The sequence below is a fragment of the Leptonychotes weddellii genome, chromosome 11 (genome assembly GCF_054177405.1).
Source record: "Leptonychotes weddellii isolate Sample4059 chromosome 11, ASM5417740v2, whole genome shotgun sequence".
Taxonomy (NCBI): domain Eukaryota; kingdom Metazoa; phylum Chordata; class Mammalia; order Carnivora; family Phocidae; genus Leptonychotes; species Leptonychotes weddellii.
Window position 1 is genome coordinate 6,472,428 of NC_138379.1, and position 23,239 is coordinate 6,495,666.

Consider the following 23,239-nt stretch of genomic DNA (forward strand, 5'->3'; position numbering starts at 1 on the left):
ATAAGATGAGTTTTAATAGAGAAAACGACTTTATCCATGTGGTCCTTGAAACATTACTTGTGATGGGCTGGTGGTGGGGCGGTGGGGGGAAGGTATTGGAATGGAAACCACCTTGTTTAATTATTCTTTGGCAGGGGTCCTGCAGGCCAAACACATCCCACCACCTGTTTTCATTTGGCCTGTGAGCTAAGACTGGTGTGTTGGTTTTTTTTTTTTTTTTTCATTTTAAAATGGTTAAAAAAATAAGAATGACATTTCATGATGTGAAAATTATGTACAATTCATATAATCAGAGTAGTTCTTAAAAGTTCTCATCAGGAGAAAAAAAAATTTTGTTAACTATGTATGGTGACAGATGTCAACTAGACTTATTGTGATCATTTTTAATACAAATTTGGTACAAATACCAAATCATTACGTTGTACACTTGAAAATAATGTAATGTGGGACGCCTGGGTGGCTCAGTCGGTTAGGCATCTGCCTTCGGCTCAGGTCATGATCCCAGGGTCCTGGGATCGAGTCCCATATGAGGCTCCTTCCTCCGCAGGGAGTCTGCTTCTCCCTCTGCCTGCCGCTCCCCCTGCTTGTGCTCTCTTGCTCTGACAAATAAATAAATTTAAAAAAGAGAAAATAATGTAATGTTAATGTCTATCTTGATTTAAAAGATGATTTTCTTTTTTTTTTAATTAATTTATTTATTTGTCGGAGAGAGAGAGCGCACAAGCAGGGGGAGCGGCAGGCAGAGGGAGAAGCAGACTCCCGGCTGAGCAGGGAGCCTGATGCGGGACTGCATCCCAGGACCCTGGGTTCATGACCTGAGCCGAAGGCAGACGCCCAAGTGACTGAGCCACCCAGGTGTCCCAAGACAATTTTCATAAAATATGAAAATTATGTGAAATTATATGAAATATTGCAGTGTCTATAATTTTATTTGAACACACCCAGGCCCATTTGTTTATATATTATCTATGCCTGCTTTTTCACTACAACAGAAATGTTGAGTAGTTGCAACAGAGACCTTATGGCTAGCAAAACGTAAAACATTTACTATCTGGTCCTTTACAGGAAAAGTTTGCTGACCCCCGAAATCTGTGTTCAGAGATGTTCCATTTATGTTCCGAAGGATGTTTAAAGGCAGCCTATGATGCTATAATCTCAAGAAAATGAAGAGTATAGGCACGCCTGGGTGGCTGAGTCAGCTAAGCATCTGCCTTCAGCTCAGGTCATGATCCCAGGGTCCTGGGATCGAGCCCCGCGTTGGGCTCCTTACTCGGAGGGGGGGGGGAGCCTGCTTCTCCCCCCTGCTTGTGTTCTTGCTCTGTCAAATAAAATCTTTTTTTAAAAAATGCAGAGCATAAAGATTATCTACTCCAAGAAGTCTATAAACTAAAAAGTTGCAGAATACTGTTAAGAAAAATTATCCAAAATCTGGAAATAAGACCAAGAGTGTAGCATGTCCTGCTAGTGCCATCCTGGGGCCTTAATTACCCACAGGAATGAACATTTGATGTTGCTATTTACCATTACATGTTCAGACGCTGATTATTACAAGAAGATACTGTCCAGGAGAGATACAAGACATTTATATCCAGTAGAAAAAGTAACTCCAGAGGTGCCTGGGTGGCTCAGTCAGTTAAGCATCTGCCTTCAGCTCACGTCATGATCCCAGGGTCCTGGGATCGAGCCCCACATTGGGCTCCCCCGTTCAGCGGAGAGGCTACTTTTCCCTCTCCTTCTGCAGTTCCCCCTGCTTGTGCGCTCTCTCTCTCTCAAATAAAGTCTTAAAAAAAAGAAAAAAGAACTTAAAAAGTTCTATTTCTTATTGTCCTGTAGGACATCAACCAGTTTTGTATCTAACCTAGAATCATACTCTAACATTCTTTATTTTTTTTTTTTAAGATTTTATTTATTTACTCGAGAGAGAGCAAGAGTGAGAGCAAGAACACAAGAAGGAGAGGGAGAAGCAGACTCCCCACTGAGCAGGGAGCCCGACAGGGGGCTAGATCCCAAGACCCCGAGATCAAGACCTGAGCTGAAGGCAGCCGCCTAACCGACTGAGCCAGCCAGGTGCCCCTCTAATATTGCTCTTTAAATGCCTGTCCATATCCAGGTCCCCAAGACGCATTACCACCTTACTGAGGGGGAACCCCTCACTGCTGGGTTTATACATCTTAGTTACATGTTCATTCCAGATCTAGCATCATATTTTTAACTTTTTGAAAATTATACTCTGACAATACATTTGGTGACTCTCTAGAATGCTTTTTTAAATTATCCATGTAGATGTACATGTAGGTACATGAAGTTACATCAAGAGGGGACCCAAAAGGTGCCCACTCACCAAACTGTTGAGGGGGTTACCTCTGTTAGGTAGGTAGGAGGCTGGGGGGGGGGGTGGCATGCTGTCATTGCCTTTTCCTCTGTGTGCTGTGTATTACACACACCTTTTACAAGAATGTAGTCATGTGCTACTTGGGTCATTTTTAAATGGTGTTGAGCCAGAAGCCCTAACGTCTAATGAAAGTTCATCTGTATTCACATGAGAACGGAGGTGCGAACAATGGTTTCAACAGTGGGCCAACGGCTAGGCATGGGGGGTGTCACCCCTGTACTGTGTCAGAATGGGGGTCTGAGGGACTGTTGTGATTAATGCCACTAGACAGTAAACATGGATGTGGCAGGAGACCGAGGGTCTTGGCCGGACCTTGAACCTAACTTCTGGGGCAGGCAGACAGAAAGGAGGCCATGGGGGTGGCTGAGTTCAAGTTATCCTTCTTCTAGTCTAGTTCCTGGGAGTTTTCATGTCCCTCCACACTATTTCTGCCCATTTTTGTGGGTGATACTGCTGAGAGTCCTAGAGTTTTCACCTCTCCCACGTATGGAGGAAATGTTTTCTTGTTGCTTGTAAGTGTCCCTGCCCAGTCACAGCCTCGGGTAGAACTGGATCTTAGTACTGACTCCCTCATTCATTGGCTGTGAGCACCTGGGCTGACACTTCCTCTGTACCTCGGACTTGTGTGCAAAACAGAATTTATGCCACCAGCCTCATCTGGGACTCTTGGAAAGGACAGAGGTGATGGCTGTGAAGTGCTGAGTGCTTAAAGGTGGCACAGGAGAAAGCTGGTCAGCATCAGGTCCTCGGACATTTTGGGGAGGATGGAAAAGTCCACTGCTGTCTGGGCCATCCCTAGGGAGGGCATGGGGAAGGTCCCAGGACAGCTCTGGGCAAGCTCTTATCGCTTCCCTTCACTTTGTTCCTCCCCATCCGGGAACGGAGCTATAAATACTTGGAGCTTGTCATTCAGCCCAGGCCTCCTCACCTGGGAATGCCCACCAGCTACACATCCAGAGCTTCGTCTCTCGTTGGCCTAAGACTTGCTGTGGACCTAGGACATGCCCTTCCACTTTTCTGAGACCCGGCTCTGTAGAAATGTGCCCACAGTGCCTCCTCTGTGGTAGGTAGGAGGCGGGGGCGTGGGGGGTCAACTCAGTGAGAAGAGTCGGACTCAGTGAGATGTGCACAAGAACGCAAAGTGTGCATGCAGGCAGGATGATAAGGGACACCGTCCCTTCCTCAACACTCCTGCTGGTCTGTACCTTCAGCCCTCCATCCGACCTTCCATAATTTGTGGAGCTCCCCTGGCGCCCCCATGAACCACTCCTGTATTGGCTGGAACCAGCCTGTATTCTAGAATCTCGTCCCCTCCTATGTCCTCATGGTTCTAGCATCCCACTGCGATTCCAGACCGTACGCTCTAGAACCGGAGGGGTCAGCTGCTTCTCCTGAACAGTGCTGGCTTGCTCAGCTTCCACCGTTGGCCTTGAGTCTGTGCGGCCACCACAATGCGGTGGCGGGACCGGCTGGCTGTGCTCTTCTTCCCACAAGGCATGGTGCTCACTGCAGCTGCCCTGATGCTCTTCCTCATACACCTTGGGGTCTTTGCCAGCGACGTGCACAACTTCTGCGTCACCCACCGCTACGACCGCATGAGCTTCCACTACACAGTTGTCCTGATGGTAGACTGGGGCCGGGGCTCAAGGGCTGGTCGGGGGAGGCCCAGGGGCTGATGGAAACCCCGCTGTTGTCTCAGGGGGCCACTCTCCCACTGGATGGGGCCTACAGTTCTCCCAGGTGATGAGCATCTGCTGGGCTGCCATGGGGTCACTCTACGCTGAGATGACAGATGACAAGTTTCTTCGGTGCTTTGCCCTAACCATCCTGAGTGAGTTGGGAAGAGGGTCCTGCTAAGGGGGAGGGGGAGCTTTGGATCCCGGAGACACGGCAGAGAGTGGGCAGGGAATGCTGACAGGGGCTCCCTCCTCTGCTCAGTGCTAAATGGAGCCATGTTCTTCAACCGCCTGTCCCTTGAGTTTCTGGCCATCCAGTACCGTCAGGAGAACCACTGAGGCCTGAGGACTGGGCTGAGAAGGGAGAAGGAAAAGGAGGCTTCGGTGTTTTAATAAAGTCTGTCATTTATTTTCACCTGTCATCTCCTTCGTGGGGAGGAGGGCGGGAGGCTGGAGACCCAGGGTAAGTGGGTCAAGACAAACGTTTGACCTGCAGGGGCCCCAGGCCCAGCCAGCAGCCACTCTAGTGGACTTGACTGGGCCTGGGATCTTAGTGTCTCAGGCATGAAGAAGAGGAGCAGAGAAAAAGTCCCCAGGCCTCCCTACCTCAGGCCCCCGGGTCCTAGGCTGGCCTGGCTACAAGCAAAGGCTCAGGAGGGACCCACCCGGATGTGAGGGTTCATGAGTGGGTCCAGGTTGGGATCGCTGTCAGCTGCAGCTCGGCCCAGGCGAGACATGAGTGCGAGGAGGGCCAAGAAGCCCAGGAGCCCCAGGAGCAGCAGAAGCCCCGCCCGCTGCAGCAGTGTCAGCGGCCGCTTACGAGACCCAGCCCGGCTCCTGCGGGGGACGAGGGGAGAGTCAGGTCAGGTTCTCAATCCCTGACAGCCCCTCGACCCGGAGAGGAACCCCAGACACGACACTTGTCTTCTGGCCCTGGTGCCGCCATTCCTGAGCCTTGCTGCTTCCGGTGTGCAGGCTCATCCCTGCACCTGCTCGTTACACAGGGGACCGTGCAGCTCAAACCAGCTGAGGCGACTAGGATGTGTCAGGCACGGCAGGGTCACTAGGCTCTGGTGGTGTCGGAGCAGGAACGGGCCTCAAAGAGCCCAACCTCAAGCCTCAGATACCTAGCAGGCGAGGAAACAGCCCTACAGTGGAGCAGACTTCTAGGGCCGAGCTGAAGCCTCTCTGCATAGCCAGACCCCAGGGACTACTGTTACCCAGACGAAGCCCCTCTTATCTATCATGCAGTCATCATGCCCAGGGCCTCTGGCTCTCACTTCCTCTCCTCCCCGCTCCTGGCATCCGGGCCCACCTGACCATGCATACCTGAGCAGCTGGGCCAGCCAGCCCAGGGCAGGCCGGCGACGGTACTTGTCGTCATCACAATCCCCGTGGAGGCCTGGTGAACGGTCATCATCCCGTGTGTCATACACCTTCCTCGGGGCTGAGGCTGCAGGGGCAGAGCCACCGGTATCCACAGGCTCAGAGAAACTGGCCTGCGGCAGGGTGGGGAGTGGGGAGGGCAGGAGGTCCTTGCCCTCTCAGCCCGACAGACCATCTCAGAATTGTGGGGAGGTAATGTCTCTGTCAGAGTGAGGAGGGGGCCCCCCGGGTGGGCCTCTGGAACCCTGAGCTCCCCCCACGCGAGCCACCCCACTTCCTTTCTATCCTCCTCTAGACTGGACCGTTCCCTGGCTCACCGTGAGTCAAGGGCTCAGGATTGCCCATGTGGATCACTGTGTGCTGCTCGGGTCGGCTCGGGGAAGCAGGGGGCCGGGGGACTTGGCCGTAGAAGGATGGGGCAGCAGAAGCACTGGTTATCTCCTCCTGTTCAGGGGTACCATTGGCTGTGGCAAGAAGAGAGTGGTCAGCAGAGCAGGGAGGCAAGGGCCCCCAAGGGCAGTGCAGACCACCACTTACCAGTAAAGCTAGACCAGTCAGAGAAGTCAGAGGTGTTGAGAGGCTCGGGTTCCGGGCTCACCACCTCATCGATCTGGCGGAAGGAACCTGTATTACCAGACTGCCGGTGCTGTCCCTCCCCACCCATCTGGCCCAGGTGGGACCCAGGGCAGATGGTCAGTCAGACAGACAGACAGACAGATTCTCACCAGAGGAAGGCCCAGTCCTGCCCGGGCCCAGTTGACCGTGGCCAGCTTCTCTCTCAGTGCAGAAGCCACAGGGCCAGCCAGGTTGGTTGGGGGGAAGATGGGGCCACTGCAGGTGGGGCACTGGTAGCCAGCAGGAGCTGTGTTTCGGGGCAGCTGGGCAGCACGCTCATTGAGGCAGGCCCAGTGGAAGAGGTCTTAGGGCCCATGAAATAGGGGAGGAGAGGCATGAAGAAGAAGACACTTAGGACGTCTAGCCCAGCAGCAGCCCCCCGCCTGCTACATGGATGTATACACACACACACACACACACACACATATAGCCCACAGCCTTCTCCTTCCTGTCCTCACTCAGGTCCATTTCATCAGTGTTCCCTGAGACTTCGGCCTTCTTGGCCACCGCCACCTGAACTCAGTCATGGCAGATGCTACCCCGGCGCAGTAAAAGGGAGAAGCCCCCTAGGGTGGGAAGAAGATGCCAGCGACCCTTAAAAGCGAGGCCTCGCTGAACATGCACTCATCACAAGCTCCTCGGGCTAACAGCTAGTTAAGAACAGTTTCAGAAAAAGTTCCTAGACGCACACAGGCACACGTATGCGTGTACACACCTATGGGCACAAATGTACACATGCTCATATACATATAATCAAACACAAGTACCATCCCCTGTTTCACCACGTTGGCAAACTAACTCCCACATATACACATCTATACATTCACATTTGCTAAAACTCAAGCGCTGTCACCCACACATTCTCCTGCAACCCCACAACACACCCGTGTTCATACATTCACGCACATTTACCCATTCACTCATCCGCAGGTACTAAAGGCACTAATTAACACACGTAAAGTCATAAGACACATTAAATTCATGTATATATACACACACGCTCATCACACTGAGAAACACACACGAAGCTCTTTTGCACTAGCTCCTTCAAAAAATGGGAGTTAAGCCTCTTACACCACAGTCAGCTCAAGGTCATGATACATGTGACTGCTGACTTCTTCTGGCTGAATGTACTGGAGAAACTCCCTTCCTGTTTAATTGGAATGAGTAACAGATCCTAAATGTCCAAAAGCCTCATCCCTTCAGCTTCCTGCTGGTCCAGCCAGCTACTGCTCACAGTCAAAATGATACCCACAAGTTGGACTGGCTCTCACCCAACCCTCAAAATGGGCAGGTAAGAAACCAGGAGCTTTAATTTTTAGGGAAAAAGACTGAGGCCTAGAAAGAAAAAATGACTTGCCTGAGCTCACACAGCAGGTAAATAACATAGCAGGACTAGAATTTGGGGCTCCAGCCTCCCAAGCTTTGGGAGATCTCATTGCCCTGCTGCTTAGAGAGGACCTGGAAACTGGTCACCAAGCTGGGCAGGCCTCACCATAACAGACGAGGCGGGTCGTCTCCCGGTTGGCAAGGGGTATGTTGCACAGACGGCAATTCGGATTGTAGTCGCTATCTTGGAGCCACTGCAGATAGGACTGGACGATGCACTGGAGTGGGAGAGAGAGATCACAACTGGGGCCCATCTCCTCAAGGCCCAGCTGCTTTTTTGTACAGAGGAGACTCATCCTTTCGTTTTTCCATCAATAAATATTTACTGAGCACACAGTGTGCCAGAGTCTGCCTTAAGGGCTCTCCGGAGATAGAGCCCAGCACAAAAGCTCCAGGAGGGCTTCATTCCAACCCCTGGCCCTTCATGGAGTTGGAGAAAACCAATACCGCCTGCCCACCTACTGCCCTGCTCAGCCCCTGCCCTGAAGGCCCCACCTTGGCGTGATTGGCTACCAGGCAGTGCTCGCAGACGTTGACCCGATGTTCGAAGCAAAACAGATTGGTGACCTTCCTCTTGGGGCACTTGCAAAGTCCCATATTCGACCCTGAGGAAGAGGTCTGAGTTGACAGCCAGGTTCCGGTGTCCGCCACTACGAACTCACAAGCCCAGATCGTTTCCACTCTTAACTCCCCTAAACACCTCTCATAATCGCCCCAACCCCCAATTACTGCCCACTGCCCCTCTACATTCCGGGCCACGCCCCCCGAACGAATCCCACCTGCGGTGACCTGTCATTCCTCCTGGATCCCGCCCCCAGCCAGGTCCCTCCACCATCGAGCCTCCGAAACCACCGGCCCCGCCCCCAGGGGCTCCGCCTGAGCCCCACCCCCTCCAAGCCCCGCCCCCACCTTCAACACATACCCCTCTCTTCGTGTTTACCGATCGACCGCCGCACCGGTCCCGACGGGCGCGAGCCCTGGCCCGACGCGCGGAAGAACAGACACCGCGCTCACCGGAGCTCCCGCTCTGCGCTCTCTACCTCGGGCCGCTCCGATTATCCCTCTGCTGCCACGTCTCTTCCGGGTGCGGCGCGCTCTGATGACGCCAGCGTGCCGCTGGCCCCGCCCCTGCTGACGCCAGACGTGAAGATCGACGAACGGTGAACGGAACACGGCGGCCCGCCCTCCTTGCGTCACTTCCGCTTCCTCCAGGCAGAGCGGGTAATTCGAACGTTTAGGTTTCCGTCGGCCCTCCGGGTTGGCGCGAGGCCCGGCGTCGGCGGCGGCTGAGGCGGCGGCCGAGATCGAGACCAAGGCTAACATGTCCGAGAGGCGAACGAGGTCCGGAGGGTCCGCCCAGCTCTCTGGTGAGCGGAGGGCGCGCGGGAGCCCGGGGCCTAGCCGTTTGAGGGACGGAGTCCCGCGAGGAGGCCCTCCCCCCACCGCTGTAGGAGGCTCACTGCCCCGGAAAGGAGCTTGTTTGGGAACCTCTCGCTCACTCCTGAATCTGTTCTCTAGACTCTGAGGCCTGGAGTCTTACCCTACCTCCTAACTTTTTTCTTTTCCCAGGGCCCGGGGCCCCATCTCCTACTCAGTCTCTGCGGAGGTCCCAGCGGAAATCAGGCCCTGATCTCCCGAGCACCCTCCCTGAAATCTGGCCCAAGGTGAGCCCCGGCTTTCTCAGTTTCTGCCCCGGAAGGCGTTGGACTAATGTGGAGTTCATATTCACTCTTCTTTTCTAGGCACCCCATGCGGCTCCAGTCAGAAAGCCCATCGTTTTGAAGAAGATCGTAGCCCAACCTGTAGAGGTGAGGACTGAGAGAGGGGTTGTGGGTTGGGAGCCAAAATTGGGGGTGGCTATGTTATCAATTATTGTCTCCACAGATCCCGCCTGTCCACACACCTCGAAGGAGCCCAAGGGTGAGTTCATTTTTATCTTCGTAATGGAGTGGAATCCAGGGCACTCTAGAGATTGGGCAGGACATACTGGCTGCTCACATCTGCCCAGGGAGCAGTTTTGAGGTACAGATCTTCCTCCACTTAGGACGGGGTTACATTCTGATAAACCTATGATAAGTTGAAAATACCATAAGTCAAATGTGCATTTAATATACCGAATCTATCAAACATTGTACTTTAGTTTAGCATGCCCAACACATTAAATGTGTTCAGAATACTTACATTAGCGTATAGGTGGGCAAATCATCTAGTACAAAGCCTATTTATAATGAAGAGTTGAATATCTTCTAATTTTTTGAATGCTGTACTAAAAGCAAACAACGGAATGGTTGTAAATTTATCAGTTGTTTTACTGCGGGATGGCGTGGCTGACTGGGAGCTGTAGCTTGCTGCCGTTGCCCAGCATCATGAGAGAGGATCTTACCACGTATCACTAGCCCAGGAAATGATCAAAATTTGAAGTATGATTTCTAGTGAATGCATATCAGTTTTGCTCCACAATCACATTGAAAAACTTTAAGTCAAACCGTCATTAGGTCGGGAAGCATCTGTATTTTGAAACACTTTGCCTTTGGACACCCACATGCATTGCCAGTCTTGCTCACTCCCTGTGGATTTCATACGTTTAGGTCTTGATGTCCTAACGTTCTCTACCGTCATCTTAAGAGCTGAGCCGTGTCCTAAATATTCCTTCTCTCTAGTCCATCTCCTCAATTTGTGAGAACAGGTTGTTGTAAGATAAGTGTACAGCATTTTTACTGTTTCAGCAGAAGTTATTAAGGACGTTTCATGAACAGAAAACCTGTGCCTAAAGATATAAGAAGTGAGAAATGCTAGCTGCCTTTTAGGAGCACAGGGAGCTTATGTCAAGTGGGGAGAAAGACAGATGAGCAAGTGATAACAGCATGGCGTGCTGAGGACTGCCGTAAGAAAAGTACTAGATGTTATGAAGGCACCTAACAGACCAGCTGGCCCTGGGGCTGTTTCACAGAAGAGGAAACGTTTCAACTGAGTCTCTAAAGAAAAGTAGTGTTTGGGCAAAGGATGCTCTGTTGGCAGAGCCCTGGAATTCACAAAGAAAATCCCGAGGTCTGGAGGACGGCAGATTGTTCAATGTGTCTGTGGCAGATCTTGTTGGGCGATAGAGCACGTTAAGCCAGAGCCATTCCTCAGGAGGCATGAACGCCACACTCAGGAGCTTGGGCTTTGTCCTCGGCATCGTGGGAGCCTTTGGGGAGTCTCAAGCTCACTAAGTCTCAGGTAGTCACTAAGGTATGCTCAGAAAAAAAATCTCCCTGGGGTCTGGGTGGAGACTGGGGTGGAAACAGCCTGCTCGGGACCCCAAGACCAGGTAGGAAGACAACAGGAATCCTGCAGCAGGATGGCGGAGGCCTAAAGTAAGGTGAGGGCAGAGTGATGCTCTGCTCGTCATCTCACCACATGACCTACCCATCACACAGTACTCCGCCAAAAGGACACCTCCCAGAAGGCTTCCCTGACCACTTGTGCCCTGTCACTGTCCTGTTTATGTAGTTCTCCTTAGGCCTTCTCCATATCCGAATGTTTGCATGTTGTCTTGCGGGTGGAGACTTCTGCCTCCCCATGGTAATCACTCATTCTTGTTGGTCGAACGATAGATTGATGACATTGAGCCAAAGAAGCTGCAAGGACTCGTGTGACTGCTTGCTGTAGGGGGTGAGGAAGAGGTCGTCAGGGCTAACCCCCATTTTGTGCAGCATCCCTTTTACTCTGACTCATTACTAAGACTCAGATTGCCCGTGCTTGTAGCCAGGAAGTGTCTCTATTGATAACCAACGTCATTCCTTCTGTTAGACCACAAGAGGGACTGAATTTGTCCTGTTTCCTACGGCGTTTTGGCTGCCATAAAGCTCACTGACGCGTTTTGGGTACATTAAGTCAGTGAGTATTGAACACCTGTTCAACACAGCGCTCTGCGGAGGGTGCTGGCTAGAGGCTGGGTCAGCCAAACAGATGAAGACCCCTGCTCTCAAGCTCATGTTCTCGTTGGGGTGATAGGTGACCAGTGTACAAGAGAGGTTGTTGGGGCAGAAGTAAAGATCAGTGGTAGCGGGGCTCCCTGCTATTCTGTGGTAAGAAACGGCTTCTCGGGGCGCCTAGATGGCTCAGTCGTTAAGCGTCTGCCTTCGGCTCAGGTCATGGTCCCAGGGTCCTGGGATCGAGCTCCGCATCGGACTCCCTGCTTGGTGGGAAGCCTGCTTCTCCCTCTACCACTCCCCCTGCTTGTGTTCCCTCTCTTGCTGTCAAATAAAAACAAAACAAAACAAAAACGGCTTCTCTGAGGAAGCAGCATTTGAGCCGAGAGTGGAATTTTAAGGAGCCAACATGTGAACCTCTTAATACACATATGAGATTAGGCCTTTTGCCATTCACAACCTTGCCGTGGCTCCCTGGGTCTCAGAGCAAGGGTCTCCATGGGCCTCCCCTTCCAATGTCCTACAGAAGGCCCTCTAGCAGCCCCCATTACCTCTCGAACCCCATCTTCAGTTCCTCCTCACTTCCTCTCGCTCAGCCACACTGGCCTCGTTCCTTTACCTTTCCGGACATTCCTGCACCTCAGGACTTGGGCACCTTCTGTTCCCTCTGCCTACAACACTTGGCCTCCCTGTGACTGACTTCCTCACCCCCTTCAAGTTCTAGCTCAGACAGTCCCCCAGTGAGGCCTCCATCGACCTTCACCTACTTAAAATCCCAACCCACCCCAGTGCTATCTCATTCTGTTTTTATCCAAAGCACTTAACACTTCTAACATGCTACATGACTTTTCCCTGTTCATTACCTGTTTTACCCCCACCAGAATGGAAGCTCCATGGAGACAGGGCTTTCTCTGTTTTATTCCCGGCTGTGCTCCCAGTGCCTAGAAAGTACCTGAAACAGGGTAGGTGACCGGAAAGTACTTGCTGACTGGATGGACATGCTAGGAAAACCGCCACCAACTGTGTGACACATGGACCAGAGGACCCAGGTGGAAGCAGGCAGAGCAGTCAGGAGCTTGTCGAACTGCTCTAGATGACGTGATGGGGGCTTGTAGTCAGTAGGGGCGGCTAGATTCTGGTCACTTTTTGTTGGGAAATGGAGCTGACAACAGCCGGTGGTGCGGAGTCTTCTTGCATTACCAAAGTGGACTCAGAAGCAAGGACAGACAGATTCTTTTCTTCCCCTCCCCAGGTCTGTCTCAAGGTCCAATCTGTTGCCTGACCTGTCTTGTCTTCTCTTTTTAAAAGTGTCCTATGGGTCTTTCCACCCTGAATCTCCTCGGACCTTTCGGAAAGTATGTAACACAGCTAACTAACAAGGAGGTGTTCTCTCTTCTGTCCCGGTCCAGATTGCTTTTTTCTTGGAGAAGGAAAACAACCCTCCTAGCAAGGAGCCTGCTAAGGAGGATCTCTTCAAGGCATGTAATATACCCGTCACCCCCACCACCACCCCGGTGCTATACCCCCTGAATGTTGAGTCCAACTTCAGGGAAGAAGAGCTGGACAACAGAGACTTGGAAATGTCTAAGAAGGTCAGGCGATCCTACAGCCGGCTGGAGACCTTCGGCTCCGCCTCTACCTCCACCCCGGGCCGCCGGTCTTGCTTTGGTTTCGAGGGGCTGCTGGGGTCAGAAGACTTGGCCCGAGTCTCGCCTGTGGTGTCTTCCAAGTTAACCGAAGCCCCCAGGGTCCCTGTGAAGCCCTGGGCCCCAGATACAACTCTCCCCGGGATCTCCCCACCGGCCGTGAAAGAGAAGCGCAAGAAGAGAAAGGTGCCTGAGATTCTGGTGAGTGAGGGCCAGGGCTTTGCTCTGCTGTCGCCCCAGACGCGCTGGGAGGCCGCTGGGACTCGGGCCGGCCTGGGGCTCAGCGCCTGCAGGGTCTGGGTTCACGTGCTCTGGCCAGCACGCCCCCTTCCCCCGTCCTCGCTCACCCGCCACCTTTTTCTCTCCCCCTAGAAATCGGAGCTGGATGAATGGGCTGCGGCCATGAATGCGGAGTTTGAAGCTGCTGAGCAGTTTGATCTCCTGGTTGAATGAGATGTCGGGGTGGGGGGGTGTCCCTGGCCATCCTGTCCCCTCCCTGTGTACATAGCTCCTCCTCCCCGTGGAGAAGACACTTGGGGTCCCCTCCCCTGGCCCTGTTCCCTGTACATAGGCTGTGGCTACATGAGGCCTGCGTTCCTTGGAGGGCTGGTGCGGTGGCAACAGCCGTCTCAGGAGATGGGGCTCTCTGGGCCTGGCCACGCACCGCTGTCCTGTGTCTGGTCCCTGCCTCCCAGCCGAGCCTCGCCACTTTCCAGCTGGGCTGCACACGGGGGAGTAGGAGTTGCTGGCACAGCCGGAGGAGGGGGAAGGGCTGGGGTTGCAGGTGAGCGGGGACCCGGGCCGTTGTTGGGGAACGCAGCTGCTCTGCACCAGCCCCGGCCCAGGCGATCCCCCTGCCTTGTCTTCCATCGGGGGCCTGGTTCCCAGCCACCAGCCCATCTATGTAAAGAGGCTTGGGTTCCCTCTTAGTTTCTGTAGATGGGCCAGGAGAGAATTTGTGGGTGGGAGATTTCTGTCTGTGAGAGGAAGACCCTGGACACTGTAGAATTTTACATTTTGAAGGAGGGAGGGGAAACCTTGGTTGGGTCTCAGACCAGAAGCGTTTGCTCGGAGAAGCTGTGGTTGATCGCTCTGCTCTGCTCTGCTGTTGGGATGTTCGGTTAAACGCCAGGCTGGTGGGACACTGGCTGCCTGGGGCAAAGGGGGTGCATTTCCGGGTGTGGCCGCCAGGTGCCGGAAGCTGAGGCCCGGGCCTCTGGACAGGACACCTGCACAGGGCCGGGGAGGGGGCTGTGGTGGGAGGTGCCCCACTTGTCATTTACACCTGTTTCTTACTAAACAAAGCGCACAGAGTCTCCTCCACTCTAGAGGGGAAAACAGGGTTGTACGGTCCTAACCCTTGTCCCAGACCTGCCAGCTTTGCAGCTACCCCACGCCGGTGCATCTTCGGACGTTTCCGGGGTCACAGCAGTAGAGGCTGCGAGGAGTGTGGCAGGGCTGGTGGTAGCAGAGTGTCAGGGAAGATGCGCTCATGCTTGGTTAGGGGACTTGAGACCCCAGGGCAGGCCTGGTGGGCACTACTGAAAGCCCTTGCAAGGCCTGGGAGCCCCGGGCTACCTATTCAGCTCTTCGTGCTTTGTCAGACCCCCCAAGCAAGCCCCCTTGCCGGGGTGGGCCTGGATGCCCCTGAGCTGGACACCGGAAGAATTCTTGTCCTCGCCGGCTGGTGGGGCGGAACTCCTGGGAAGTGTCCTAGTCCTGCAGAGTCGGGAGCTGCCAGGTGGTGTGGAGTGTAAAGAAAGATTATGTTGCTGTTGTTTGAATAAAAAAAAATCCTGATTAAAAAGTTCCTGCTTATTTGAGACTGTTGTTTGAACGAGGCAGAGGCGAAGGTGGGAGGCCCAGGAAGCCAAGCCTTCTTTGGGCTGTGTCTCCAGGGTTGTCCCCTTGCACGGAGGACTGCCAGCCTGGCCTCTAGTAGCCCTGTGATCACTGCTCTGCCCTCACATTGGGTTTTTTCTGTGCCGTCCCATCTGCTCCCACAACGTAGGGCTGCCTGCGAGGGAGGCCTCTAGGGAGCCCCGGCCCCTCCTGTCTGGAATTCTCCCACTTGGCTCAAGGAGGCCCCAGGACATATGTGCCACGGCTGCTCCCGTTACTTCTCAGGCAGAAGCAACCAGCGACCCCCTGATGACCAGTGCGACAGGCTCAGGTCGCTGCCACACTCTCAGCCTGGCTGAGAACACCCTTTTTGGGGGCCATGGCACTGCTGGCCCCTCTTTCTTGACTTCCCCTGAAATATCAGGACACCCAGGTTCAGTCCTGGGCCTTCTTTCCAACCTGCTGGCTCTCCCCAGACGAGGAGAGGCCCTCTGGGCCGCCCTCTGGCTCATTCATGGCCAGTCTTGATCTCCATCCCATACCTCCCTCCCTCCTGAGCTCCGAACCAGAATCTAGAACTACACCTCGACTCAGAAGTCCTCTCAAACTCAGCTCATCCACCAGCTCGCCTCTTCCTGTGCTCCCTATGCCATCGGCATCCCCCCAGCTGACCTCGCCACATAAGCCAGGAGCCCGGGGGTCATCTGCAGCCCTTCCTCTCCCTCGTCCTGTCCCGTCGGCCCTAACTTCAACATCCCTCTGCCCCACAGCCACTGGACAGCACTGGTCTCCTGGCCACCTCTCACCTCTCCAAACTGTCTACACTGCAGCCAGACTGTATTTCCCAGAAGAAATAATATCCTGTTTCTCCCTTGCTCAAAACCCTTCGATACAATTCCACTTCTGGGTGTTAACACCCAAAAGAATGGAAAGCAGCGTCTTGAAGAAATATTGGCACAGACCGTCGTGAGGCTTCCTTTTGCGGTGTAACCGCGTCTCCTGCACATGTTCCCTGATATTTGCCATGTAGACACTTGTCACATGGAGCAGCTTGTGCTTGCCTCTCTCCATTCCCGAGACCTTCGGCTTCCTGCCCCCAGTATCTCCTCATCCCAGTTACGGCCCAAACAACCCACACAGAAACACACAAAGGTCTCCCATGCCTTGTCACCTGGGGCCACAGCCCAGGCCCCTCACACTATGTCCCAGCTAGAGTGCCCTCAGCACTGGCCTGCCCCAAACTGCTCCCTCCTTTGGATTGCTCTCCTCTTGCCAAGATCCCCCACTTCTTGATGCTCAAGCAGCACCTTCACAGTGGAGTCTGGAGCACTAAGCTGAATGTGTGGCTCCCTTCTTTCATGGCCAGGGCTGTCTGTACCGGCTTCAGTTAGGGCACATCTCCGTGCGCTGGGGCCACCTGAGAACCTGGGGCCTCCCCTGGCCCCGGGAGCTTCTCCTGGGCAGAACAGGGTCACCATCACCTGTCTGTGTATCCTCAGGACCCTGCCGGGGCCTGTCCCCCAGACAGCACTTGGTCAGCCAGCCTTTCCTGGGAACCATTAACTGCAGAGTGAACTGTGTTTGATCATGTTCATGCTATTGTTTACTGACCTTTTCTTATATTTGGGCCCTTTAGGCTGCTTCCAGTTTTTCTTCTTGGTGTAAATGGGCCTCCGTGTAAATTATTTTTATTTCCCATGGAGTCGTGTCTTTAGGACTAGTTACCAAAGTGGATGTTACCAGGAGCAAGGTCCTGGTTAGTTTTCGTAGATCTTATTACATGTTGCCAGCTTCCCCCTGGGACAAGTCAAACCTGGTGACGTGAGCATTGGTATCACCTTGGAGCTCAGTGAGTCCCCGGAGTTGGGCAGCCCCCGCGTCCCCCCCAGGGCATTTCTGGCCACCAAGATCCTGTTACCATCATGTGGACAAAAATTACAATATATTAGGCCATCTGGAAAGGCTCGATGTACTGCAGAGAGCACATGACATGGGATCCCTGCCGCAACCCATGGGCCTGTCAAAAGCCCAGATGGAGCTCGGTGTGAAGGACACATCTGAGGTCACTATTTGCCATCTGATTGCATTGTCCTCCATCGCTAGGCCCGCAGATGTACAAGATTCGGAAAAATCTGGAAGTGAAAAATGGTGACGATTCCATCTATTGACTTGAGACTTTCTGTCCCTTGGGGAGAAGCTGCTATTTCAAGCCTGCTCGGGGGGACATCTAACACCGCCTTGTAGAGACAGAAGCATCCTCAGGCTCAGCCCAGCTCTGGCTCCCCTGTGAACCTGTCCAAGGGGGTCCCAGGGAGGTGCATTTGCTCAGCAGAGAAAAGAGCGGGTCCAGTTCAGATTGTGGAGCTGGGGGGGAGCAGGAAAGAGGAGAACAGCATGGGCAAGAGCTTGGAGGTGGGGTAAGTTCGGGCTGGTGTTGGGAAGTGAGGTTCCTGGCGGGTCTGAGTAGACCCTTATTCAGGGACAGTGGAATACCAAGGGGGTTACAAACAAGGGTGTTCATAACAGGGGCTTGAATGCCACACTATTTACTTCTCCATGTCCAGTTGATAATTTCTACACCAAAAATGGGAGGGATTCTCTACTTTTTTATAAGCTTGTATAGGATTCCTTTCAATAGGGTGCCCCTCGTGCCCCCACACCCAATAACTTGCATCTGCTGGGATTCAGTTCATGAAATATTGTCAGTATTAGCATGTTGTCAGATAATATATGGGCCACCTAGTGAAATTTGAATTTCAGACAAATAATGAATCATTTTTTTAGAATAAGTATGTCCTAAACATTGCATGGCATATGCTTATACTTTTAAAAGTGCTTGGTTTTCGTCTGAAATTCAGATCGAACCATGTGTCCTTGTGTTTTGGTTGCTAAATGTGGTAACCCTAATTTTGAGGGGTCTGGTTTGCTGGACAGAGCTGGTGGTGGAGGCTCTCCAGACTGGAGGCTGCCCCAGGAAAACCAGACAGGGCTGGCAAGGGGCAACTGGCAGGATGGTGGACATGGCCCCCCAAATGGGCTTCCGTCTCCTTCAGTCTCCCAGGGGCAGACGAAAAGTCTACTCTAAGCCCGTGGTGAAGCCTGCTGAGAAGCCGAAGCCAGAAGACCCTCAAGTCTCCAGGGAGCCAGGCTTAGAGGTGACAGGAAGCCCCAGGGCTTCCCAAGGCAGAGAGCAGGGGTGGCAGGAAGGGTGGCATGTCCTGGGCTGCCAGCCTCATGCTGTGCCTTCACCACGGCACCTTCTCTGCCAAAGCCGTCTTCTTCAAAGCAAGAGCTGGACTTGCAACCAGAACTCACCGTGACCTTCCTGTTCACCCTCCTGAGCACAGCGGAGCCCACTGAGTCCAAAGACCCTGAAGAGTAAGGCTGCAGGGGAGGGAGGCAGAGGGGGCTTCTCTCTGCTAAAATTCAGACCTGGGCCAGGACTCAGCCTGGGGTGGGCAGAGGGGAGACCCATGGACAGGCCCTGGGCCTTGGGCTGCCTCCCCCACCCCACCCCCCATACTGCCCACCCCACCCTCCCCCAACCTCTAGACCCTCTGGTCCAACCCTTCCTGTGCACTCGTTCCAGGGACTTAGACATCCAAGAGTGCCGGTTCCTGGACACGGAAGACTGGGGGCCCCAGCGGACCGCAAAGGAAATCAGCCATTTGCAGAATGATTGCATGAGGTGAGCTGGGCCGGGGCAGGTTGGGGCAGATAGGGTGACAGGGCTTTGCCCCACTGAGGTCAGGGCCTGGGGCTTGATGGCCGTGGGTGTGCACCTTTCCTTGGCCCTCCACCTTCCCTCCTACCCTTGCCTTCTCACCGTTCTGCTCTGAATGACGCCTTCACTGGCCATCAGGTCCCTTCCCTCCCAAGCATCAGTGTCCTCCCGTGTGAGCGGGACCTGCCCCACAGGCTTGGGGGCCACCGCTCTTTCCCATCAGTGGACTGCGTGCCCACACACCTGGTCTGCAAGCAATCTATAGGCCGCCTGTAAGGGACCCGCCCCTTTTAATTGTCTAAGAACCTGATGGGGTAGTTTGGTCTGTGGAGCCGCAGGGGTGGGGGGTGGGGTCTGGTCTCTGGATGTCAGGCTCTGGAGTTTGGGTCTGTGTCATGCCATGGTCACTGGCCCCTGTGGTGATGCCAGGGTCAGAGATCTGCCTGGAGCCAGAGGTTAGGGGGTGGAGCAGCATGACACAGTCCCTCGGGGCTGCACGTGGATCTGAGTGGTCAGCACTTTCGTTCATACCCAGAGCACTTAGGCAGGGCTGGTTCCAGGCTTGACCCTCTTGCTAGCCTGGAACCACACAGAATTCTGTCACGGTCCCCACTGCAGCCCAACAGCGTGGGATGGCTAGCCCGCACACTAGAGTGGCCTGCCCTTCTCTTGCTAAAGAAGAGAAAAAACACACGTCATCTCTGTCTGGGTCTCCTGCTGCCAGTCACTAGGGAAGAACAGTTCCCTCCCCCGCTGTGGCTTTGCCCCCACAAGACTGGGCTCCAATAAAACCCTGTTCCCAGGTGGCTGCTCCAGGTCACGCAGCTCAAGCAGGAGTTGTGTGTTGGGCCTGGAGGAAGCTGCTTAGGACAAGAGCCTGGGGGCTGAAGGGGTCTCTTTTAATTCTAGACTTTGGGAGTCACTGAGCACTATCCAAGCAGACAACCGGGCCCTGGGGGAGAAGCTGCAAAACCTGGTAAGGCCCTCAGCCCAGGACCCCCTTTCTTTGTGGTGCCTCCTCCTCCCTGCCTCCCAGCCCAGTGAGGGGGCCTCCAACAGTCCTGCCTAGGGTCGGTACCCACCTCTGGGCCCTGCAACCCTTTGTTCCAGCCGACCTTGTCATATGAGAGCCTAAGGAAGGAAGCAAAGGCCCTCCAGGAGGAGGTGAAGGCTGTCGCGGAGGGAGCCCATGCTGTCCAGGAGGATGCCCAGGCCTTCCCCGAGGATGCCCAGGCCTTCCCCGAGGATGCCCAGGCCTTTTCCGAGGATGCCTAGGCCACCCAGGGGGTGGCGCTGTTCCAGGCGCACGGGCAGCCCCACTGTGGCCTGTGGGGAGGAAGGGCACGCCTTCCCCAGCTGCTCCCCCAGCTCCCTGTGCCTTAGCAACCCAGCTCCCAGAAGGCAGCAGTGTTCATCCTGTAGCCAGCCTGTAGCCTGGGGCTCCCACCACCCACAGACACCGTCAGCTGTGGCCGGGCCCAAGGCTGGAGACTAGACACTTCCCCGGGAGGCCAGGGCAGCAGCTCCTCTCCAGGTCACAGTAATAAACTTCAGAGCTGAGCCGCCACTCGCCGCATGTTTGTGGGCCCGGGAAGTCAGGTAGCGTGGGAGGTCACCAACCCCAAAATGAGCTTGGTCCCTGGTTGGTGTCAGCCTCAAGGGCAGCGTCCCAGTGATAAGCGCTGGGGTGGGACTGGAAGGGGGCCACACCCCTCTCCCCCAAGGATGGAGGCCCCTGGTCTAACTCCAAAGGGCAGAAAGAGACTAGGGAGGGGCGGTAAGAGCCACTAGCTGCCTTGGGACTTTGGATGAATCTCTTCCTCTTGGTAAGTCAAATCAAGGGCAGGGGTGGGGACTGCTAGTGGGAGCTCCCCAACGGTCCAACACCTAACACCTGACAGTCCTGAGGCCTCACGCCCTTCCCCAATGGGACTCTTCCCGCCCTGGGCGGCAGCTGGCTGCCTGAGTTCCCAGCTGAAGCAGAGAGAGGAAGAGAGAGGTTGGGGGAGAGAGAATTCCCATACAATTACACAGGGAGCATGCTTCAGTTTTGTGAGGAAGATGATGGTGACAGCAAGATGACAAAACCAGTTTAAAGGAGGATATAAGAAATCAACATAGGAGAAAACAGAAGGAATCCTGAAATAAGATTGCTAAATTAGATAAAAATTGGTCAATATCCTATGGAACGATTTTTTTCAAGGCCCCATGTCCCTAAGGGTACTACTATGTCCTGGGCAGAAATGCCCCAGTCGGACACAGAAAGGACAGTGGCCATCTTTCTGCCCTCACACCCAGTGCAGGGGACAAGAGGTTGGAAATTCAGGCTTGCGGCCCCTCTTTGGACCCAGTTGGACTTCCACTAGACCTGGTGCCATCCTGCCTGGACCAAAAACCACCAACACATTCGACTGGTGAAGGTTTGATTTGGTCGTCCCTTCAGGCTGAGCAGAGCTGAGGGCGGATTCAGCAGCCCCGACGGGCAGGACTCCACCCTCCCGGCCTGGCTCCCGGAGTCCCCACCTCCCGCTTCCAGACCAGTTCTCCACCAGAGAGGCCCAGCTGTTACAAAGGGCCATCTTGCCATTTTCTCGAAGGGAATCAGCTGATCCTCAGACTGAGGGGGGATCGTTGGACCGATAGTGAAAGGGTTAAATCAATGGGCCCATTGGAGGACTTCTTTTTTTTCTTTTTTTTAAAGATTTTATTTATTCATTTGAAACAGAGAGATACAGAGAGAGCATGAGCAGGGGGGAGGCAGAGGGAGAGGGAGAAGCAGACTCCCCGCCGAGCTAGGAGCCCAATGTGGGGCTCGATCCCAGGACCCCAGGATCATGACCCGAGCCGAAGGCAGATGTTCAACCATCTGAGCCACCCAGGCGCCCCTCGTTGAAGGACTGCTACCAACAAGGCACATTCGTCCCCGTGGTCCCATTTAAGCCTGCTTCATCTCTGCCTAGGAGAGCAAGCACGCGTGGCCACATGAATACTGCAGGAAACGGAGTCTCTTCCCTTTTGTCTCTAAAGCCCAGACCTGCTGACAGATGCCCCAGAGGCCCCAGCATCTTGCCGCCCCGAGCTCAGGCCCTGTAGCCAGTCCTGGGGACAGAGCATTCCCCAGGCCTGCTTCCCCGTCAGGAAGGCCCTGTCAAGGGGAGGTCCCACAGCAAAGTGGTGGGGGCCCCAGGGTGCTGCCAGGTCTTTTCACACACACTCACACACACACACACACACACACACACACACACACACCTCCCCCAGAGCTGCTAGTCATAGCACGCTACGGCGTCGGGCCCAAGTGGTACCCAGAACTTCCGGCCTCTCTGTCATCAAGACACTGAGGCCCGGTCAGCAAATCAGCCTCCTGTGTCCCCCTGATCCCGGGTCTCTCGTGAGGGTCAGACCGGGATGCCTCTCCCCGCGCCTCCGACACTGAGAGGTGGTGCAGCTTTGTGGACATGGGGCCCTCCTCCTGCGCCCGGTGCCAGCCGGTGCAAACTCGACTGAGTAACCAACTGCGCGTGCTTCTCTCTCTGTAACACGGTGCCCACCTCAGAGGCCCTTCGGAGGACTAGTGACCTGGTGCGGGCTTGGTGAGTGGTTAGCATGCCAGTGAGTATTGGCCATTAGCCAACTTCCAGTGGGTCTACCCATGCCCCCACCCCGGCCTCAGAGGCCCTGTGGAAGCAGGGTGGGTAGGCCACCCCAGCAGGCTCCCAAAGCCTGCCCAGCCTAAAGGGGCTGCTCTCCCTGCCTGAGAGGGGGGCCCGACCCTGCAGCCCAGCAGCATCACCCTCTATCCCAGGGCATCATCTTCTGGAAACATCTTGCTCCAGAGGACTGTTAGATCCCGCATCACCACCTCAGGAGGGCATTCGTGTTATGCAGCCCCCCCACCCCCACCCCATGGCTGGCTCAGCAGTCCCGCTGGGGCTCATTCAGGTGGGGTCTTTTTCCCCGGGGTTCTGAGCCCACCTTTTGTATCCCTTGAGGTTGCCCCGGACACTCCTTAAATCCCAGACAGCTGGAGCGTGAATGCCCAGTGTTGGGGAGCTGTGCTGGTTCAAGTCAGTTCTCATCCATCTGACAGACATTTGCTGAGTGCTTCCGTGTGCCAGGCTCTGTCCTGGGCTCTGGGGATCCAGTGGCGAATGAAACAAAGACCCCTACCCCAGTAGGACCTCCATCCGAGGAGGGGAGACGAGAAACAAGGGGTAAGTCACATGGGGACAGATGCGATGAAGAAACCTGGAAAGAGAGAGGGAGGAGGAAGCCTGAGGGAGGTGAAGGAACGCAGCTTAGGTGGAGCAGCAGAGAAGGTCTCAGGGAGGACCTGAGGGAGGAGCCCCGAGGATGGCTGGGGGAACAGTGTTCCAGGAAGCCTGAGCAGCAGAGTGACGGTGAACTTGCCCTCCAGGAGCGAGGAAGAGTGAGCAGGCCGGGACCAGGGAAAGACAGTGGGATGGGCAGTGCTGAGGGCTGGCTTGAGGTTTGGGATCATACATTTAAAGCAAGACCAGTGAGGTCATGTGATTCTGCAGGCACATTCAGGGTCAGGGGTACAGGTGCAGGTGGGCGGAGAGTCAGGCTTTTTCCCCAGTGAAGGTGGCCAAGGCAGAGAGAACTGGGGGGCGGGGGGGGAGGGTGGAGAGGCT

General features: G+C 54.6%; 4 protein-coding genes across 7 annotated transcripts; 3 read left to right on the forward strand and 1 right to left on the reverse strand.

The window, feature by feature from the left end:
• Nucleotides 1–1,346: 1,346 nt before the first annotated feature.
• CATSPERH (catsper channel auxiliary subunit eta) lies at nucleotides 1,347–4,407 on the forward strand. The gene is made up of 3 exons (XM_006737106.3): nucleotides 1,347–4,017; nucleotides 4,124–4,223; nucleotides 4,331–4,407. The coding sequence occupies exons 1-3, from the start codon at nucleotides 3,844–3,846 to the stop codon at nucleotides 4,405–4,407; spliced, it is 351 nt and encodes a 116-aa protein (XP_006737169.2). The 5' UTR covers nucleotides 1,347–3,843.
• Nucleotides 4,408–4,453: 46 nt separating this feature from the next.
• ZFPL1 (zinc finger protein like 1) lies at nucleotides 4,454–8,563 on the reverse strand. Of its 4 annotated transcripts, none has more exons than XM_031032101.2 (8): nucleotides 8,381–8,563; nucleotides 7,954–8,063; nucleotides 7,565–7,676; nucleotides 6,180–6,373; nucleotides 5,992–6,064; nucleotides 5,772–5,918; nucleotides 5,398–5,521; nucleotides 4,454–4,905 (listed from the first exon to the last, which is right to left on the reverse strand). In XM_031032101.2, exons 2-8 carry the CDS (start codon nucleotides 8,053–8,055, stop codon nucleotides 4,719–4,721), a joined length of 939 nt encoding a protein of 312 aa, XP_030887961.1. In that variant the 5' UTR covers nucleotides 8,056–8,063; nucleotides 8,381–8,563; the 3' UTR covers nucleotides 4,454–4,718. The 4 variants fall into 4 exon arrangements, with proteins under 4 accessions (XP_030887961.1, XP_030887962.1, XP_030887964.1 ...); XM_031032102.2 differs by having other exon boundaries at nucleotides 8,399–8,559; XM_031032104.1 differs by lacking the exon at nucleotides 8,381–8,563 and adding an exon at nucleotides 8,238–8,326.
• Nucleotides 8,564–8,637: 74 nt separating this feature from the next.
• On the forward strand, nucleotides 8,638–14,826 carry CDCA5 (cell division cycle associated 5). The gene is made up of 6 exons (XM_006737105.3): nucleotides 8,638–8,825; nucleotides 9,028–9,122; nucleotides 9,201–9,266; nucleotides 9,343–9,378; nucleotides 12,782–13,219; nucleotides 13,391–14,826. The coding sequence occupies exons 1-6, from the start codon at nucleotides 8,780–8,782 to the stop codon at nucleotides 13,469–13,471; spliced, it is 762 nt and encodes a 253-aa protein (XP_006737168.1). The 5' UTR covers nucleotides 8,638–8,779; the 3' UTR covers nucleotides 13,472–14,826.
• Nucleotides 14,827–17,254: 2,428 nt separating this feature from the next.
• On the forward strand, nucleotides 17,255–21,244 carry LOC145716191 (uncharacterized). The gene is made up of 5 exons (XM_081798597.1): nucleotides 17,255–17,277; nucleotides 18,014–18,238; nucleotides 18,450–18,548; nucleotides 19,494–19,560; nucleotides 19,695–21,244. Exons 1-5 carry the CDS (start codon nucleotides 17,255–17,257, stop codon nucleotides 19,857–19,859), a joined length of 579 nt encoding a protein of 192 aa, XP_081654723.1. The 3' UTR covers nucleotides 19,860–21,244.
• The last annotated feature ends 1,995 nt before the right edge of the window (nucleotides 21,245–23,239 follow it).